The following is a 17126-nucleotide window of genomic DNA, read 5'->3' on the forward strand; positions in this document are numbered from 1 at the left end:
GCAACCTATATCCATATCTAGGTTTATATAATGAGGGATGGTTATTTAAATGATCTTGAAATATTTACTTAGGGGGACACATTGTACACCCCATAAAAGCATATAAGAACTAGGACTTATACACACCTACAAATAGGAAGTATACATCCATCCAAGACTAGTTCAGATAAAGCTTTGAATTAGTAGTTTTACCATTATATTAGAGGAGCTAGACATGATGGATGGAAAAAGAGCATTGCAGGCCCTCTATAAAGGATCTTTAGTGCTGCGGTCAGCACTTGTGAGTTTCTTATGCACTCTATTTGCACAATTTCACATTATATTGATGCAGCTCCAATTGCCCAACTTTCTCTTTACCCAGAAGATTTTTTATTCACTCATTATCAGTTCTTCCTTGGTACACAGAATTGCCCACTTTCTAGTCCTTATATATAGTCCATATATAAATATAAGATATAAATAAATATATAATATAGTTATATTTTTATATGTTCATTTATATATGTTTGTTAAATTAGTACTGAATCAGGCACTTATGCTAAGTGATATATTTCTATATAATATTTAATTTGATCCTCATGGCAGTTTTGCACAATAAATGATATCGGTCTGATTCCAAAGTCTGTTTACAAATGATAAACAGAGGCTCAGAGGGTTTATAAAATTGCTCAAGGTCAAAGCAGGAATTGATAGAACCAGGATTTGAACCCAACTATATTTGATTCTAAGGCTGTTGCCAGGGTCTTTTATTATTCTGTAAACTCTTAAGAATAGCTTTCTTGCCTTGCTTTTAAGGATAATCTGCTCATATGGAAAATGTCTAAGATGCCAGTTTTATGTACAAAGTCTGGTTCTGCTAAGATTTAATCAAAACAATTCACAAAGAAACCTAGTACTGAGAACATAAAATTAGCATATAGAATCAGAAATCTAACATTCATAGCATTTCAAGGCAAGGATAACAAACATCACAAACTTTACTCATTTGTTTGGGGATGGCTGATTGCAGGAGGAAGACCAATATTTTAAACCTGAGATAATGATTACAAGTTCAAAATGTATCACATTGATTAAATTGGTCATCTCAGTGTCACAGAAATACCTTTCATATACCACACTAAGTGGGCTCACCAGATTTGGATCCATACAAATTTTAAGCCAACTTTTTCATTAAAAAATCAGGGTACTTTTAATGCCCAGTTTTGTGACACAATCATGCAGTTTATTATGATAAATACTCCATATGGAGCCATGAGGAAAGAGTCTATAATGCAAATGATTCATGTTAAATATGAACAGCATCTTTTTTTACTGGGTATCAGAAGTTAGGAATTATTTTTCTGTAGTTCTTTCAACCAAAGAGTCTCCCATTGGCCAGGGACAGGTCATAAGTTGAGGCACTCAATAAACAGATGGCTTTTCAGGGTCCCTTGGATTCTGGTTTAAGCAGGAAGGGATATATAGGCACCTGTTTGGTCATTTCCTTTGTTAAGCTGGAAATGAGGTAGAATTCAAGTACAATGTATTAAAAATATTTATATATGTTTGTTAAATTTGTAGATGTGTTACCCACATAAAATGAGCAAATTGTTGTGGGGTATTTTTCCTCTGTAGTTACTAATCCTAAGTGTAATAAATCAAGAGCTAGAAGTCCTTCATGAGGCTGACGTCAGGCCTGCCGCTTGCCACCTGAGCTAGTATTTCTTTGAACTTATCTGTTCTATTCTATTATCTATCCTTGCATTAGTACCACAGACTCCTAATGGTTACAGGCATATGGTAATTGTAATATTTGGCGTGGAGTTCCACCACTAAGTTATTCTTCTGTTATGGACTGCCTGTTTGTGCCCCTCCAAAATGCATTTGTTGAAACCCTAACCCCCTAGTGAGATGGAATCAGGAGGTGATGGAATTTGAAAGTTAATTATGTTTAGATGACATCTTGAAGGTAGAGCCCCCAGGATGGGGGTTATGTCCTTATAAGAGAAAGAGATTAGAGCCCTCTTTCTCTGTCATATGTGGGGATATAATAAGAAGATGGCCATCTGCAAACCAAAAGAGAGTTCTCACCAGACATGGTATCTTTGTGCACCTTGATTTTGTGCTTCCTGGTGTCTAGGACTGTGAGAAGTACATTTCTGTTGTTCAAGCTCCCCAGGCTATGCTGTATTTCTTAGAGCAGCCCAAACTAAGACATCTTCTTTCTTCCTTTGAAGTTCTTTTGATTAATCTCAAGCAGTGATTTTTCCTGAGTGGCTTGTTATTTACTTTTTAATTCATGAAGCAGCTTCTGAGCCTGGGATTGTGACAGGCCCTGGTTGGTTAATGGTGATTAATAAAGACCCAGTCCTTGCCTTCATGGACCTTAAAATGTAGAAGGGGACAAAGAGAAAATAAGAAAACAGGCAGATACCTGCAGATTGTGATCTTATAAAGAAAATGACTGAGGAGTAGAGACAGGGAATAATAATGAGGGCCAACTTTATATAAGATGATGTCCTCGTCTGTTTTCTGTGCTATAACAAATTACCCAAGACTGGCTTATTTATTAAGAATAGAATTTTGTTTGGTTCATGGTTCTGAAGGTTGAGAAGTCCAACACATGACATTAACATCTGCTTCACATCTTGTGAGGGCCTTGTGCTGCCTCACACATTGGTGGAGGCATCACATGGTGAGACAGAGCAAGCAGACTAGCTCTTGTCTTTCTCCCTTTCTTGGAAAGCCACTAATGCCATGTGGGGCCAGGGGCTCTACCCTCATTACCTCATTTTACATAAGGCCCTATTCCTAAAGGTCTTCCCTCCAAATACCATTAACATATGAATCTGGGCAATAAGTTTCCTAAACATGAGCTTTTGGGTATACATCCAGACCGTAGCAGTGGCATAATCTGTAACTGCTCAGTGTCTGCTCATTTATTTGCTTGGAAGACAAGTCACTAATCCAACATTGACTATTTTCAAGCCATTGTGATTATTTCACCTAACTAGCAATGTAATCCAGGCCAGTCGGAATCAGTGAGATCTATAGCATTTGGGATCCAATCAGGAAAACAGAAACATTTATTGTAAAATATATAATTTAATACGGGCCCTTGTAAGTGGGTAGTGGAAAACAGAGAGAGCAAAACAGGAACAGAGGTTAACCCAGAGACATTGCATGAGGCTAGGGAAACTGAGCTCTATGTTGGACATGATTGAATCTTAGTGTTGGCAGTAGGCCCTGTAGAGCTGGGATCTAGACATCTTCAGAGGGCCCCACCACATGGGGGCTAGTGCCCCTGGACACCACTGTAGCTGCTTCCAGACAAGTTCTGCCAATGGGGAGCACTAGCAGGAAATTGGACGTCAGAGGCTAGGAGCTTTGTGGCCAGTGTCCTCCTGTCTTTTGGCACCCACTACACCATTCCCTTCAGAAATGCAACTGTCAGCCATTCAGTGCCTTCTTGGACAGTAAGCATCACCCTCTCTGTGCCCCTTCAGAGTGCAGCAGCCACACCACAGTGTTCTGAGCCTCTCTTGGCCCTTTGGACATGGCTGTAAGTCACCCTATGAGACACCTAAGTATCATCTGCAAGAAGATGCCTCAGAACATTGGGTACCACTGATGAGGTCCCACCTGGGAACTTCAAGCCACATCATGGCCCCTCCTCCTCTTCTTTTTGACAAAAGTCATAATGCTGCCTTTTCTGTTTTGAGCCTAATGACCTAGAGAAGGTCACAGCCTTCTGTAGTTATCATTCACCACCACCACCACCCCCCGCCCCGGCTCTTTTAGCTTTCCTATTCCCATTAATTAATTAAAGATCCTCTAAAAATTCTTGTATGGTTTTCATTTTCCTGACTGGACCATGACCAGAAAAAAAAACCACATTTAATATCTTTAAATAAAGGAGGAGATTGAATATGTAAGTATATACATTGGGAAATAGCCTAGCAATTCCAATAGGTCTTTGTAAGTCTTGACCTATTTTATACCAGTGCAATGGATCCCTGCAAGTTCAAAGACAAGTGCATTAGCCAATTGTGTTTTCTTTTGAGTGATTATTCTTAGTTGAGTATAATGTTTTCATTTAATAAAAAAATGAATATTGTAAAAGCTAGAATTATGGAAATAGTTACCACAAGAATTGATCACTTTCAGAAAGGAATTAACGCTGTCTGACATTGCTAGGGGAGTTATCATCGTCCTAATTTGTACATGAGGAAGGTAAAAACATGGCAGGTTGGAATGATTTTTCTGTGGTCATACACACAAATCAGTGGGGTTCCTGGTGTTTTGAAACAATTACTTTGAGCTTGGCAATTGGTGAACAAGTATTTTGTGTAACAAATATTAACTATCCCATCATTAGACAGAAATGTTGGGTAGATTAGCATGATATGTACATATATTAATGTAACATCATGCCTACCTTTTTTGAACACAATGTACAAATGTATGTATACATATGTGTATGTATTATGAATGTGTGGATATGTACACGTATATATTTATGTGTGTAAACATACACACACATATGTATGTATATACTCTCAGATTAGTGTCTCTACTTCTAAGACTTTTATGAAATGAGAAATGGAGAAAAGTTAAAAGGGGATTCCCCCCCCCCCCAAATCCTAGTGGAAAACCGATATTGGAGGACTTACCTTGTAAGTTCAGGCACATTTATAGTTTTGTTTGTTTTAAAAGGCTTGAAAACATTTTCCCTTTAAGGTATTTCTCTTTAGGAAGTAGGATTCCTGACCCTTCTCCTACGAACTCATTTCTTTGAATGGCCACCATATGCAAAGTTCATGCAGATTTCACTGTTTACATGTTAGCTACGAATTTTGTTGTCACTTGCTTGCTTATAACTGACAGTCCTAGCCGGGTGCAGTGCCACAAGCCTAGGGTCAGGAGGCCAAGGCAGGCAGATTGCAGTTCCAGTCCTGTCTCAGCAATTTAGCAAGGCTCTAAGCAACTTAGTGAGACACTGCCTCAAAATAAAATATAAAAAGGGCCAGGGATGTGGCTCAGTGGTTAAGCGTCCCTGGGTTCAATCCTTGGCACTCCCCCTACCAATAAAAAACTAAGAGTCCTTACTTTTTTTTTTAAACTCTATTTTATAGTTTACCCTATGTTACTGTGGCACATTTTGCTAATAATTTGAGTATTTGACACAATATTTTTTATGTCCAAACAGTTTTATAAAGACAGTTTCCACAGAACATGTTTATCTGAACCTCAGGGAATTATTTAATGGAAAATAGCTTTCCTAAACAACTTGCTAGTCCTAAAATTTTGTCCTTGAAGATTTTTATATAATAATGCTATTTTTTAGGCAAGTGTCTTGTGTAATTATTTTTAAAGGCATGCAATTTAATGTCCAATCTAAATCTTTACTATGGTGTTAACATTTCCTTTATAGCTCTAAAGAAAGTTGGTATAGGCAGTCATGCATCACATAATGATGGGATACATTCTAAAAAACATGTGTCGAATGTACTTACACAGACTAAGATAGATGCAATATGTTAGGCTTTGGATATGATGTACCTCAAAAGCTAATATGTGAGACAATGCAAGAAGGTTTGGAGGAGAAATGATTGGATCATAGCCCCAACCCAATCATCGAATTAATTCCTGATGGGATTAACTGGGTGGTAACTGGAGGCAAGTGGGGTGTGAGTAGAGGAAGTGGTTCATTGGGGGCATGGCTTTGGGGTATATATTTTGTATCTGTAGAGTGGAGTCTCTCTCTGCTTTCTGATCACCATGTGAGCTACTTCCCTCTGCCACATTCTTCCTCCAAGATGTTCTGCCTCACCTTGAGCCCCAAAGAATAGAGTCTGTCTTCCATGGACAAAGACTTCTGAAACCATGAGCCCTCAAATAAACTTATCCTCCTCTACAGTTGTGCTGGTTGGGTCTTTTAGTTGCAGCAACAAAAATGCTGACTAAAACACAATGTCACTAGACAATATGATTTTATAGGACCACTGTCACACATGCACTCAATCATTGATTAAAATGACATTTTGAGGTGCATGACTGCATGTGTCTTTTTCAGTAATATATTTTATTTTTCTAAAAATCCTTTGAACTTTATATATTTTCTAAATACTAAGTTGACATACACTCATTGTTAAATATTTTTAAAGTATAGGGATATAGCCAGGTGTGCTGGCAAACGCCTGTAATTCCAGTTGCTTGGGAGGCTGAGGCAGGAGGATTTTGAGTTCAAATTCAGCATCAGCAACTTAGTGAGGCCCTAAGCAATTTAGCAAGACTCTGTCACAAAATAAAAAATAAAAATGGTCCAGGGTCATGGCTCAGTGGTTAAGTACCCCTGGATTCAATCCTTGGTACCAAATAAAAAAAAAGGAAAGAAAGTAAGCTGTCCTATAATCTCATAATCTCCACCCCCAAAGGTGACCTTTCTTGACAATTATTCATCTTCTTCCATGTTTCCCAGTGTGCTTATTTTTGTGGTTACACCTATAGTGTAAGTGTCAGTGTTTATATGAAAACTGTATGTATTGTTCTGTACTCTTAACATTCTCACTTAGCAGGGTTTCATGTATAATAATGCCCTAAGTGTTATCAGAAATAATTTAGGATTGAGGGTATAAAAAAAAAGAGAGACAACTGTTTTAATTTTTATTATTATTAGTGAGTTTGAGCATTACTGTATTTATTGACATTTTGTCTTTCTTATCTACACTATCTGTGCTTATCTACCGTTAACGTTTGGTTTCCTTTTATTTTTCATCTTAATTGCAGAAACCTTTATATTATGGACATTAAATTGTTTAAATATTTTTCAAATAATTTTCATTTTATTAAAAGATCACTGATTAGTGATCAAGGAAGTGAATGATAAGAAATATAAAAACTGATATTTAATGTATAATGTATTCAGTTTATAGTAGGCACAGATTCCCAGACCACTATAGCATCACAGAAGGGTGGTGTCTGGCTATGTGGAGGCAAGCAAAAGCTACCTGCATTAGGTGAGACTTGAGCTGCACTTTAAAATATGACTCGAAATCATCAGGTTGATGAAGAATTGTTCTGGGAAAAGGATATGCTAATTCAAATAGAAAAGAGCACCATCTAGTCTGCAAAGTATAAGTACTTCACTTTGCTGAAGGAAAAAAGTCTACATAGTAAGTCATGAGATGGGGCTACAGAAATGGAGGTTGTGCCAGCTTTCTTATCACTATGACCAGAATACTTAACAAGAGCAACTGAGAGGAGGAAACGTTTATTGGGTACACATGATTTTAGAGGTCTCAGTCCCTAGACAGCCAACTCCATTTCTCTAGGCCCGAGGTGAGCACATCATGCAGAAGGGACCAGTGGATGAAAGGTGCTCAGCTTATGGTGGGGTCAAGAAGCAGAGAAACAGGGGCTGGGGTTGGGGCTCAGTGGTAGAGCACTCGCCTCGCACATGTGAAGCATTGGGTTTGATCCTCAGCACCACATAAAAATAAATAAATAAAAATAAAGGTTAAAAAAAAAAGCAGAGAAACAGGGAGAGAGAGGAAGGGACCACAGGAAGAGCAAGCCTTTCAGGGCACATCCTGGTGACCCACTTCCTCCAGCCACGCCCCACCTGCCTACAGTTACCACCCAGTCAGTCCATTCAAACTTGGATGGATTGATCAGGTTGCTGCTTTCACAATCCAATCATTTCACCTCTGAATATCCCTGCATTAATACAGGAGTTTTAGGGGAACGCCTCATATCCAAACTGAAACAGATGAAAGAGGGCTAATTTATGAAAAGTTTGGTGTGTTCGGATGAGGCATTTGAACTGTATGCTGAGAACCTGGATATATCCGGATTTGGATTTCAGGAAGACTATTTTCATAGAAGTCTGAAAAATAGCCCAGAAAGAGTCAGTCTTTAGGTAGGAAGACTAGTTGTGCCTATTTGAGAGAGACATTCATTTTTTTCAATGTCACACGATCTTCAAAAAGGCAAAATGAGATCTTTCAAATTTTCCCTATAATAAGAATTAAGTTAAATCTGTGAGAATATATACCCAGGGTGTGGGAATGACTGGGGTTGAGGGGACTTTTTTGTTTTTTTCTGTAAACAGTTCTGTATCATTTGAGTTTTATTTTTCAAATCAAGCACAAGCTTTTATCAGTGGACTAGTCCAAGGGGATTGAAGGGAAGGGAGGACGGATGGGACAAGGGAAGAACAGTGGAAGGAATCTGACCTAAGTTTCCTGTGTACATATATGAATATACCACAGTGACTCTCACCGTCATGTATAGCCACCAGACACTAATTAAAAAAAAAAAAGGTAAGTAAATAGCAGGAAGATCAGTAGAGTAGAGGGAAGAGAACAGGGTGAGGGAGGATGGGAGGAAGGACTGGGGACTGAATTAGAACAAATTTTATTCCATGCTTTTATAATTGTACCAAAATGAATCCTAATGTCATATAAGCTAAAAATGACCAATAAAAAGAAAGAAAGAAAAAAGTCACCTCTGGAAGTCATTTGTGCAGAATAATAAGAACTTCCTGTAAGGGTGAAATAACATTTGTAGCTGGAATCGAGACTTACCTTTCAGGCATTCTGATTGTTAAGGTTAGTTTTCTGGGGTGGGGTCATACTCTTCTTTGCTATAGGTGTCTAAATAGCTGTCATAATGGGAAGGGGCAGTTCGAAGTTAGAAACCTGCATGGTGAATACTCTACAGTATTTCTGAAAATTCATTTCTTGCTTCCTGCTTTTAGAACGTGTAATGTAATATTTTATCTTCACTCAACTTAGCAAGCAAATGGATGATGACATTGATGTTCCACTTCTAAGTCCCAATACATATTTTATTTAACGATCCAGTCAATGCTAAGAAAGATTGTAATTAATCACTGCCGGTTTTTAATGTGTAAATTTTCAATTGGACTTTACCCCAATTTTAAAAATAAACAAAATAAATTCTATTTACCTAAAAAAAGCATTGGCTTTTAGAATGAAACAATTTATATCTTTTTTTTTTTTTAAACTGCACCAATAACAGATGGGAATGATCTGAACTAGGAGTTTGTTTGAAAAGTATTTAGGGCTTTGGTGGACCACAAAATCAATTAGAACCCTGATTCTAACATGTCTGCTAAAGTTGGTCTAATAATAGTTGGTATCATTAGTAGTGTTTTGTAGTATCCTAATACTTTGGATTTGGACCTGCTTGGCTTGGTCAGATTGACCTGGAAATTGTGTTCACTTTGGAGTCCTCAGTTAAGATGATCAGCTTGAAGCATATTCAGGAGAAGCAAACCATTTGGGAAATGATTTAAAGTCAAGTTAGATAAGAAACTATTAAAGAACAGGGCAACTCAAGTATGTCTCAAATCGTCACATTGCACACCTTGAACTGGTACAATTTTATGTATTGATTATACCTCAGTAAAGCTGGGCAGGGGGATAAAAGGGGGGATGTTATGCTTGGAGGAAGTCAGACAAGATGCATGACTTTATAATACATTATGCCAAAGAGAAATGATGCATGTTCATTAAACCCTGGACAGAAATAGGAATGGGAACAGATTTTGAAAAGAAACAACTAGAATGGGTGTCCATTTTTCATACCTAAAAACTGGGTACTTCTGATGTATTTACCAGCTTATATACTGCCAAAAATTTGCAGTATTCCATTCTTAAATTGATAGGATGATTGGTTAGACCATCAGAGTCCATAAAGTGCAACTGTGTTTATTTCTATTTTTATCAATGAGTCTGCATGCATTTTCTTTCTTGTTAAACAAAACCAACAGGTTTATTTCCAAAGTTGGTTCCATTGTATCTATTTTCTTGCTTTCAAACCAGTTACATATTTAATTATTGCAATATTAAATAATTAGTCTTCTCAATTTCTGAATCTCTCCCCAACTTAACCATAAATACCTCTTCCTCTCACACGCAATAGTCATAAGCCTCAAATATCACTCTTTCCCTCATGGTTTTAACACTTATTGAAGTTTCCTTACACACAGTTCTTGTATTATATCTTCTCACCAGCAAAGAGTAGAATCAGTTGAAAAACAGAACTGCCCCAATTGGCATTGAGTCTGGGAATGCCTGGAAGATTCATTTCAGTTTTCTCCTGAGGTTTAGTGCCCTGGCACCTGGGCAGGTTGTAACTACCCGCTACCCATGTTAGCCCCACCTGAGGACACATCAGACTGAGCTGGTGATGTGATCGTCAGGCCTGATTTTATGTTCTTCTGGTTGAGTTGACATGCTTCCAAAATGTCTAATGTTTAAGCCCAGGGGGAATACTGTTCTCTTGACAGAATCTGTAGCATCATTTTTCAAATATGTACAAGTTCTTTGGTTATAAAACTGGTGTATCAATTCAGTTTCTCTAGAAAGATAGAACCAATAGAATGGGTGTGTTTGAGTATGTGTGCATATGCGTGTGCGTGGATATACACACATGTCGATGGCCGTTTACATGTGATAAATACATATACACATCTATGAGGAGATTTCTTGTAAGGAATTGCATTGCGCAATTATGGAGACTGACATTTCCCAAGATCCGCAGGGTAAGTTAGAAAGCTAAGCCAAAGAAAGTCAATGGTTTATTGCATACTGAAGACCAGCAGGCTTGAGACCCAGGAAGAACTAATGTTTCATCAGAGTCTGAAGGCAGGAAAAAACTAACCAGTATTCCATTTTGAAGACAGTCAGACAGGAGGAATTCCCTCTTAATTATAAAGTGGTAAGTTTTTATTTTCAATTCAGGACTTCAACTGATTGGATAAAGCCCACCTATGTTAGGGATAACAGTCTACTGTATTCACTCTGAGAAGTCAAGTAATATCATACAAAAATATGGAATCAACCTAGGTGCCCTTCAACAGATGAATGGATAAGTAAAATATGATATATATACACGATAGAATATTACTCAGCCATAAAGAAAGATGAAATTATGGCTGGTACGTGGATGGAACTGGAGACTATCATGCTAAGTGAAATAAGCCAGTCACAAGAAACTAAAAGCTGAATACTCTCATCTGATATGTGGATGCTAACATACAATAAGGAGGTAGGGAGGGAAGAATAGAAGTTTACTGGATTAGACATAGGGGAATGAAGGGAAGGGAGAGAGGATGGGAATAGAAAAGATAATAGAATGAATCAAACATAACTTTTCCATGTTTATATATAAATACACAACAGTGAAATGCCACATCATGTGCAACCGCAAGAATGGGATCCTAGTTAGAATAAGTCATACTCCATATATATATATGTGTGTGTGTGTGTGTGTGTGTGTGTGTGTGTGTGTTAAAATATACTCTACTTCCATGTATATCTAAAAGGAGCACATTTTTAAAAAGAGAAAAAATTACTCTCAGAGTCACACTCAGAATAATGTTTGATCAAATATCTGGGCACCCCATAATCCAATCAAGTTGGTGCATAAAATTAAATAGCACAGCAGACTTAACAGATTAGGTGTTATAACTATCAGTATTTATTGCATATTAACTACTTATTAATTATTTCTTGTCCCCATCCAGGGATTATTTACTTAACATCATCTCTTAGTCATTTGGAACCGACTACTCTTTTTTTGATGGCCTGTGCCCAAGATGGTGGTGGGCTTACAGCTGCAGTTAACGCTGACATCACCATACACATCCTCCAGACAGCTCTGGCACCTGCAGAATTTGAAAGGCCTAAGTACACATTCTCAGTTTATGAAGATGTGCCTGAAGACAGTCCTGTTGGAACAGTGAAAGCCAGAGAGTCCTTGAGTAAGTACTGCTGCTGCATTAAAAGTCCATGATTGAAAATCTTGCTGTATTTTCTTGGGTTGTCCAATCTTGAAGAATGCTTTCCTTCTCTCCAGGCAAGATGAACTGAGGCAGCACAAGGTGTGGCTTGCTCTGCGTTCTCTCAACATTGTTTCTATCCATCCTACAATTCTCTTAATAATAACAACAGAAATAGGTATTTTCAAAAGAAAACAGTACAGAATATTTATGTAGAAAGTGTATATGTCCTCCCCGAAAACACACACTTAAAAAAAAATATTTCTTACAAAAATCCATTCCATTCTGTTATACTTTTTATCACTTTAGTATAAAAAGGGCAGCTTTCCAGGAAAACTACATCATCTGGCTCATTAAATAAGTCACATAGTATTTCAACTTAGATGTGTTTCCTTTAAACATTGCCTTTTTGCTGTCTATTTGAATATTTTGAAATTTTGGTAGTCCAAATACCATGTGAGCAAATATTCTTTCATAACTCCATTTTACACAGACAGAATGAAATCCTAAAAGGGAATTATGTCTCCAAAAAGCTTGCCTTCCTCCTGGTCCCTTCCTTTCCTTTCTTCTCTCCTTCTCCTCCATCTTCTGTGGGGGTTATGGCCCAGGCCTGGGAAGACATCATACAGAAACATCAACAGAAACTTAACTTGGCTTCCTTAAATATAGAGAAGATGGTATGCAAATTATTTTCTGAATATCTTTTCTTTTTACCTAATGCAAAAAGATGAAGAAAGATAGTAAAGCCTGCAGCTTGCTCTTTGTTCTCTGGATGTCTGCTTTGCTCACAAAACAAAACAAAACAAAACAAAAAACCCTTAATCTATGCACCCCCTTTTCAACATGCTTGAGAAGTAGAGGAAGAAAGCAGACAGACATTCCACAGTGCTCAGGGTCTATGCAGCATATGTTAATATTTCAGCATTTCCAGCACCTGCATTCCTGTGGCATATAATGATTGCATATCCTCCCTTTTCAGATTCCTCAGAACCAATCTTCTACAGGATTTCCTCTGGCAACCTGGACGGAAAGTTCTCCATTCACCCTTGGCTGGGCACTCTTCGCACCCAGAAGCCTTTAGATCACGAAACGCAGCCCGTGGCTGTCCTCACGGTCCAGGCGCAGCTTGGCAGCTCCCCGGTCTGCAGCAGCACGGAAGTCAACATCACCATAGTGGACGTCAATGACAACCACCCCGAGTTCCTCACAGCCTCTGATGAGATCAGGATATCGCAGACCACCCCGGCTGGCACGGCCGTGTACGTTGCACGTGCAGAAGACAAAGACAGCGGGCTGAACGGGCTCATACGATACAGCATTGCCAGCCAGAACCCAGGCATCTTCACCATCGACCGAGGGCTGGGGGTGGTGTACCTCCGTGGGAGCCTGGGAGGGGAGGTCCTGCAGAAACACACCCTGACCCTCGTGGCAGAGGACCATGGCGCCCCTCCCCGGGCCTCCCTGTTGATGCTGACGATAGTCATCGAGAAACCAGAACAAACCCCAGCCTTGACTTTTGAAAACTTGGTTTATCAAGTGGAAGTCAGTGAATCTCTCTCGCTGACGACACAAATACTGCGAATACAGGCGCACCCCCAGCACACAACCTCGCAGACGATGTACTCACTGGAGGCCAGTGTAGACGCTGCTGCGTTCGGCGTCCACCCCTACACGGGTTGGATGTATCTGCGGCGACAGCTCGACTATGAATCCACACGAACATACCGCTTTAGAGTGTTCGCCGGGATCCCGGAGGACAGATCCTTGCAAAATGTGAGCGCTTCAGTCATTGTTCATGTCCTGGATGAGAACGACAATTCCCCGACCTTCTCGCGTGATGTGTTGTTTTTGAAAGTTGAAGAGAACCCTATTCCCCCAGGGGTAATAGGCAAAATTACAGCCATTGACCCAGACTCTGGAAAGAATGGACAGCTATCCTATTTTCTTTTGTCTGATGGAAAATTCTTCGGGATAAATCCTAATACAGGTAGCATTTTGTAGCTTCCAGTTACTCCTTTAAAGTTAGGATTGAGAAAAAAAAATTTTTTTAGTTATAGCATTAGTATGAACATTCAGATAAAATGAGTTTTTAGTAGATGAAGTATCTGATTATAGTATTGTGTAACTTTAAAATGAAGTTAAAACCGAAAAGAATTTCACCTCTAATGATTCATCCTTCTCTTGGTTCTGCTCATATATTGCCAATACCATCATGTGCCATATAATGACACTTTGGTCAACAGGGAGCTGCATAGATAACAGTTGTCCCATAAAATTATAATGGAACTGAAAAATTCCTATTGCCTATAACTTGTACTGTACTTTTTCTATGTTTAAATATATTTAGATGCACAGATTCTGACTATTCTGTTACAGTCGCCTGCAATATTCAATAGGGTCATATGTTCCACAAGTTTGTAGCCTTGGAGCAATAGGCTATGCCATATAGCGTCTATCATCTATGCTTCTGTAAGCACATTTCTGATGTTTGCACAGTAAAGAAATCAGCTAGGGACACATTTCTTAGAACATATCCCCGTCATTAAGGGGTGCATGACTATATAAGCTTCTTACACTGAATGAGAGGTATAGTCAGAATTGGATTAAATAAATCCTGGGAAAGGTTTGTTTTCTTTGCCAACCAGTTTTTTTTTTTTAATTGCAGATTTTTTTTTAATCACTCCGGCATACATTGTAAAATATAAATGTCACCAACACAAAGCTAGAAAGTAATCCATTAGCTGAGATTTTAAAATCACCCCAGGGATGCACGCATGTCCCCATTCTCATTTTGTTAAGGGAACCGGGGGGGGGGGGAAAGGGGGAATAATTACAGTGGCATAATTATTTTTTTGAAGTCTTAATTTAAAAATTAAATATAAAACATTATATTTAAAAATTTATGCTGTATGAATTTACAAGGACTTTAATCTCTGCAACAAGATGTGTTTATTCTGCAAATACAGAGCTGGGAAAACTGAGAATGAGATAGCTGTGGGAAGGTCAAAGAGCTAGTCAGAGGTTAGAGGAAGCCACCAATAGCAGAAGGCTTGAAATAGGTCACATCCTGGCTAATATTGCCCCTACCCTTTAGTGGGACAGGATTTGAATTCAGTTCTAGTTAGCTTCTAGACTTTGTTCTTCATTCCCCATGTGTGAAATGGGAGAAGATGCTTCTTCCTTCTGTAGGTGGAGCCTCTCATCAGCACAAGTGGCTTCTAGGAAGGGTGCAGACTGGATTTCAACTCCCAGTCACTTTGTAAACTGGTGTGCCTTCTGGAGGGCATGGGCTGCACAGATGTGTGGGAGAGTCCTGCTGCCGCTTCATTCCATATGTCTGTTCGTTTCCAGATCTTCTGTTTCACTTGGTAATTTTTTTTAAAAAAAAATATGCAAACTACAGCAGGTTACCCCATGATTTTCTTTCTTCTATAATTATTCAGTACCCAGATTCAGAAGACCTAGTGTTCCGTCATGATTTTGTTCATATCAGAGCTCAGTGCCCTTGCCATGGATAGAGGAGATAATTCCTAACATGTGTCACGTTGTGCTCTGAGGTTGTCAAAGAGATGAAGTACATGAAGGGGATTGAAATCCAATGTCCTGATAAGCTGTTCTCATTTGCCAGGGACAGTGTGGCAAGGCAGGGCTGGAGGGCATCCTTCAGAGCGGGCAGGCCACCATGTCTCCTCATCCTGGTATGCTGAGCAGTCTTCTTACTGACGTGGATGCCAGTTCCCATTGAACCCTGACTTGGCATCACCAGTGCCAGCCCCAGGCTGTGGCTCAAAGTCCTTTTACCTATTTTTTGAGAGAGGATCTCACTAAGTTGCTTAGGGTCTTGCTAATAGACCTCTAAATAGCTGATATATGTCCATCAGAGTTGGTTCATAAAATAAAAAATCTGTTTGTCATTCAGGATTTGGGGTTTTTCAAAGAATTACAAATTGGAACTTTAAAATACAGTGATGATGTGATTTTTTATTAAAATTACATTTATGGTAAACACTCTTTAAATAGTTTATAAAGTAAATAGTAGCAGTAAACTCTGCATTTTAGCTCACCAATCCAGAGACTTATCCAAATATGAATTTTATCCTTGTTTCAGCTTTTTTAATACAATGGTATTTTATTTGAATTAAGAGGAGAATATCTTAGCAATGAGAATGTTGGTTGATAGTTGCTTCATGTTTACTTTCTCACAAGTAGATTTCTTGAAAGACCTTAGAAAACTAGTGCTTTGCTGAGCTCCACAGCAGGAGATGGGCTATTGGAGAGAACTTGGCTTCCAAAGGCCCTTGGCAATATGAAGAGGCAGTTACAATTTTGTGCCTCAGTCTCCATGGCTAAACCATGTAGGAGTTTACGAAATATAGCATAGTTGTAGGCAAAAATATATAAAATAAGGCTTATAAAGCATTAATTGCTCTTTGGGAAGTCACTACCCATTGCTACACATATGCTTTGTGGGAAAAAAATAAATACTTGTATACATGAATGAAAAACCATTGCCTAAAGAATATGATTTTCAGGAAAATGTTTGCCATCATTTTAAAGTAATGATAACAACTGCCGAGAGTGTGATAATTCACAGCTTATGAAATGCTTTTTCTTATGAAACAATTGCATTTGTTTCAGAGAGCAGCCCCAGGAGGTAGGCTCAGAGACCATGTTAGGTGGGGAACCTTGGACCCAAAGCCAGAACTTATATCATAGCTCACATGCTTTCCATTGTTCTGTGTGGCAGCCTATAATAAGCAGTTATTTTAAATTTTCCAATCATTTTTTTTGTGTGTGTGAATTCATAGTTTCTTAGTTCAAAGGGTTGATGGCAGATAATTTGAAATACAAAGAGTGACCAAGAAAGTAGCATTTTCGGGAGCTACTTCAGGAAATTCTTCCGACAGTAGCATGAGCCAAACTAAGTATGTGGTCTTGGGAGTTGTACTTCTGCTCAAAGCTTCATCTTTGATTTTCCTTCTCTGGATTATTTTGGGTATGGTCTGTGACACTAGTGTCCTTGTCCTTTGCTCTGCCCTGTATTCTTCAGGAGAATTGATCGGCTGGTTGGCATTGGATCGTGAGCATCAGATGCACCATCAAATGACTGTGCTGGTGACGGACCATGGCTCCCCACCACGAAATGCCACCATGGTGGTTTATATCACAGTTACCGACATCAATGACAACAGGCCATTTTTCCCACAGTGTCTCCCTGGAAAGGAACTTCACATCAAGGTTTGTGAAGTAGCCTTGCCGTGGATTTTTTAGTCATTTGTTTTGAGCACCATCTTGTGGTAATTCATGTGAATTTATCAAACTGGCCTTGGTGGGG

General features: G+C 38.8%; 1 protein-coding gene across 1 annotated transcript in view; it reads left to right on the top strand.

Moving 5' to 3' along the window:
• Positions 1 to 17126, top strand: part of Dchs2 (dachsous cadherin-related 2) — a 250204-nt gene that overhangs the window by 156279 nt on the left and 76799 nt on the right. Inside the window, exons 6-8 of the mRNA XM_071614027.1 lie at positions 11537 to 11773; positions 12771 to 13778; positions 16842 to 17029. Of these exons, the coding sequence (XP_071470128.1) occupies positions 11537 to 11773; positions 12771 to 13778; positions 16842 to 17029 (1433 nt within the window). The remainder of the gene's footprint in view (positions 1 to 11536; positions 11774 to 12770; positions 13779 to 16841; positions 17030 to 17126) is intronic.

The sequence above is a fragment of the Marmota flaviventris genome, chromosome 7 (genome assembly GCF_047511675.1).
Source record: "Marmota flaviventris isolate mMarFla1 chromosome 7, mMarFla1.hap1, whole genome shotgun sequence".
Classification (NCBI taxonomy): Eukaryota; Metazoa; Chordata; class Mammalia; order Rodentia; family Sciuridae; genus Marmota; species Marmota flaviventris.